At 42.9% G+C, this 3450-nt stretch overlaps 2 protein-coding genes across 2 annotated transcripts; both read left to right on the top strand.

The window, feature by feature from the left end:
• Positions 1-276: 276 nt before the first annotated feature.
• JTBR (jumping translocation breakpoint protein JTBR) lies at positions 277-1028 on the top strand. The gene is made up of 3 exons (XM_069037870.1): positions 277-512; positions 579-724; positions 772-1028. Exons 1-3 carry the CDS (start codon positions 457-459, stop codon positions 1026-1028), a joined length of 459 nt encoding a protein of 152 aa, XP_068893971.1. The 5' UTR covers positions 277-456.
• A 9-nt stretch (positions 1029-1037) lies between these two features.
• LOC138123251 (glutathione S-transferase C-terminal domain-containing protein homolog) lies at positions 1038-2876 on the top strand. Its single transcript, XM_069037869.1, has one exon. The coding sequence runs from the start codon at positions 1038-1040 to the stop codon at positions 2724-2726; it is 1689 nt and encodes a 562-aa protein (XP_068893970.1). The 3' UTR covers positions 2727-2876.
• Positions 2877-3450: the final 574 nt, after the last annotated feature.

Here is a 3450-nt window from a genome sequence, read left to right as displayed (position 1 = left end):
AAAAATGACAATCACATAAGTCAAAATTTACAAATTTGCATCGTTTAATTACGGCTTTATCACAAATAGGTTAACTTTGGTGTGACATATTATATAGCCACTGACAAATATATTGACAATTCAACGGTTTGATTTACATAGATTCAATTTTAAGTGTCCCAGTTTTATTTGTCCACCGACCGTACATTTTTCAGTTTTGTCTTAATTGTTACGCCACTGACGCCACCCACCAATTCCCAACTTTTCTTCCGCTGTCAAAACTAGCGCGCGCTTGCCGTGCTTTTTATATTTTTAACAGTGACGTTCAGTTCAGTGAAGTTTTAAATTGACAGTGACGTTTTGAACTGACAGTTGAACACGTAAATCAGATGATTAATACAAAACATCGGAAAAATAGCTCAAATTTAATAAAATTGTGCAACTAACGAGCTATTCCTCCCGTTCCACTCCACCAACATGATTGAATCTTGCGCCAAGAAACGCATGTTACTCGGTATCACGTTTCTAGGAATGTAAGTATTAGAAACCCACCAATTCGACTAGAAACTATCTGACCTTATAACACAACATAATTTTAGTTTAACAGTTCTAGTTTTAATCATCGAGTCCCACTGGACGGAGTCGAGAAATCCCGGTAGGAAACGGAACTTCCCAATCGAACAGAACTCCACTTGTTGGGAGAAGGAAGAGTACAAAGTCGTGAAAGACTGCGAACCGTGCTCGGGTACGAGAATCCGTTTAACATAGAGCGAGTCTAACCTCACTTTGTAGCTTTCGAAATTGCCAGTCAAAGCATCGGCGTGTGCATTCACACTCACTTCAAGGAGGTCTTACGTTGCGCTAGCGGCGAAACCGTTACGAGAAGTTGCGACCGGACGGCTTACATAGACGAGAGGGCTTTTTGGAGGTTCGAAGGGTTCATGTTCCTGTCAGCAGCAATTTCCACCTTGTGCGTAATAGCCAGAAAGAAGGTTCTAAACAAACGCATGCTCCAGAGAGTGCAAAGACAGTTAGCCAACAGCGTGTAGATTGTAACAATGGATAATATTTATATCACAGCATACCAACTCGATAAAGTCCAGTTTTTGGTCGACGTCGAGTCACTAATCATAGTCAACATTTACAGAATCGCGGGTCACGACAACATTAAACTAAAAATTAAATTGACAGATGATGAGGGCAAAGGGGGGCGCGTCAATATGGACATGAGCCGCGTCTCGTTCGAAATAATCCAGAATTGTCCAGAGGTTGCGAATTACTGCGCCTGGCCGGTCATCGTGCAGGACAACTACGTAACAGCGGGTTTGTGCTCGGTCGCCAGACAGATCATAAAGCGCAGCGAGCACAAGAAGGTGAAGAAACTGCTCGGCTTTCGGGACGCGTGTCTCATGGCGTGCAGCGAAAGCTCGGTGTGGACCAAGTTCTGCGAAGTGGATATGGTGTCCACCGTGAAAAGCGTCCTGACAGACCCGTCGCGCTGTCTCGACGGCGACGTCCTCAACTTGCCACAAGACCTGATCAGGTTTGAGTACCACATGGGCCAACCGGTGCGGATACACAACGTGTACAAAGTCGCGCGGGAACAGAGCAACGACAAGGCCATCCAGAGCTGCGTTCCCATAGAAAAGCTCGACCTCCACCACACCTTCGGGGAGGGACCGTTCATGACTCTCTCCGACGTCATTTTGTTTTCCTGCATGCAGATTTTTTTGGACTTGTATCCTGAGGAGAAACTACTAGAGAAGTTACCTCTCACTATGGCTTGGTTCAACACCATGAAAGAAAAGAACGTCAGCAAAGTTAAATTTTCTCTGGACGTGTTACCAAATGACGTAAACGAGATTGTTGAGCCTGAAATATTGAGACAAAGTCTTTATACGGCAGATCCTTCGAGGTACAAACCCGAGAGGCGAATTTACACCAAACAGAAGGACATCACAAATTCGTTGAGAATCATCAACAACAATCACATTGAGATCGTCAATTCGCTTTATCCGTTCGGTGACGAAGTTCCTTTTGATTGGTCCAAAATTCCTTCGGAGGCGAACCCGATGAGCGGAGCTTTGCCGGAAAACAGAGCTTACCGGAAGTGCGACCAGCTAGCAAACCTTGCCAAAGCTGTAATAAAGTTGGTCGGTGCGAAAGAATGCCGAATCGTGGACTTCTGCAGCGGGAGCGGTCATTTGGGCATACTTCTAGCTCACCTGTTGCCCAACTCTACTGTCATTCTAGTCGAGAACAAGGAACTATCTCTGGTGAGAGCTAAAGAGAGGATAGTCAAGATGCAGTTGGATAACGTGATCATTTTGCAATCAAATCTGGACTACTTCGTGGGCGGCTTCGACATCGGCGTGTCTCTGCACGCTTGCGGTGTCGCCACCGACCTTGTGATACAGAATTGCATCAAGAATAAAGCTCACTTCGTCTGTTGTCCGTGCTGTTACGGCGGCATTCACGATTGTTACCACTTGACGTACCCCAGAAGTGCGGAGTATCGGAGTTTGAACATGGACCACAAGGACTATTTGACGCTAGCGCATGCGGCAGATCAAACCCATGATCCCAACAATCGCAAGACCACCCAAGGGTTCATTTGTATGGACGCTATCGATACTGACAGGAGGTTGTACGCCGAGAGTTGCGGATACGAGGTGCATCTAGGGAAGTTGCAGCCGGTTTCGTGCACGAATAAAAATAATTTGTTGGTTGGAATTTGTAGCGGTTAGTCCGAAACGTTTTAGGAAATTGTTTGGGATTTAATTTATTGTGGTTGTGTTGTAGTGTGTATGTCGTTAGCACACAATTTGTTCCGATACCGTTGTATTTTTTGTATTTGATTGTGTTTTGATAAATATATGTAAGAAAGTCTAACAGAAGTTTTGTTGCTTTTGGTGAAAGTATTTGAACGATTATTATTTTTCAAGAAAATTTAGGTTTTAAACAATAATTTTTAAACAAACAGCTCTTTAAAACCTTTATGTCTTAGGTGAAAAATAGATAGTAAGAAATTTAAACAATAACAGGTACTGAATAACGACTGTTCAAATAAATTTGTCGCCAAGTACTTAGAACGTGGTTTGAGTTTGACACATCATTGGAATGCATAACTTCAGTTTGATCCTCTACGGTTTGATCATACCTTGTTTAAATGACAAATTAAAAAGTTTTCTTCACATTCAGTCTTCCCCCTACAATTTTTGTTTCATGAAATATTTGACAGCTGGTGAAGCTACGCGATACGCTGACGGAAAGAAACATTTTTTTGATCGCACGTTACTTTGAACAAGTGTTGTCGGTCATTTAAATGTCCGTCCAATAAATGACTGGTCATGATCATTTATCGGACATGTCATATATTGATAAATGTCCGGACATTTATGCATGTGGGCCCAATGGGCAATATGACATTATATTTTTTTGTTTTTCGTCTTACAGGTTGGTTAATTGTGT

This window comes from Tenebrio molitor, chromosome 2, assembly GCF_963966145.1.
Source record: "Tenebrio molitor chromosome 2, icTenMoli1.1, whole genome shotgun sequence".
Classification (NCBI taxonomy): Eukaryota; Metazoa; Arthropoda; class Insecta; order Coleoptera; family Tenebrionidae; genus Tenebrio; species Tenebrio molitor.
The sequence above is the reverse complement of the archived record's forward strand: the minus strand, read 5'-3'. Positions and strand labels throughout refer to the sequence as shown.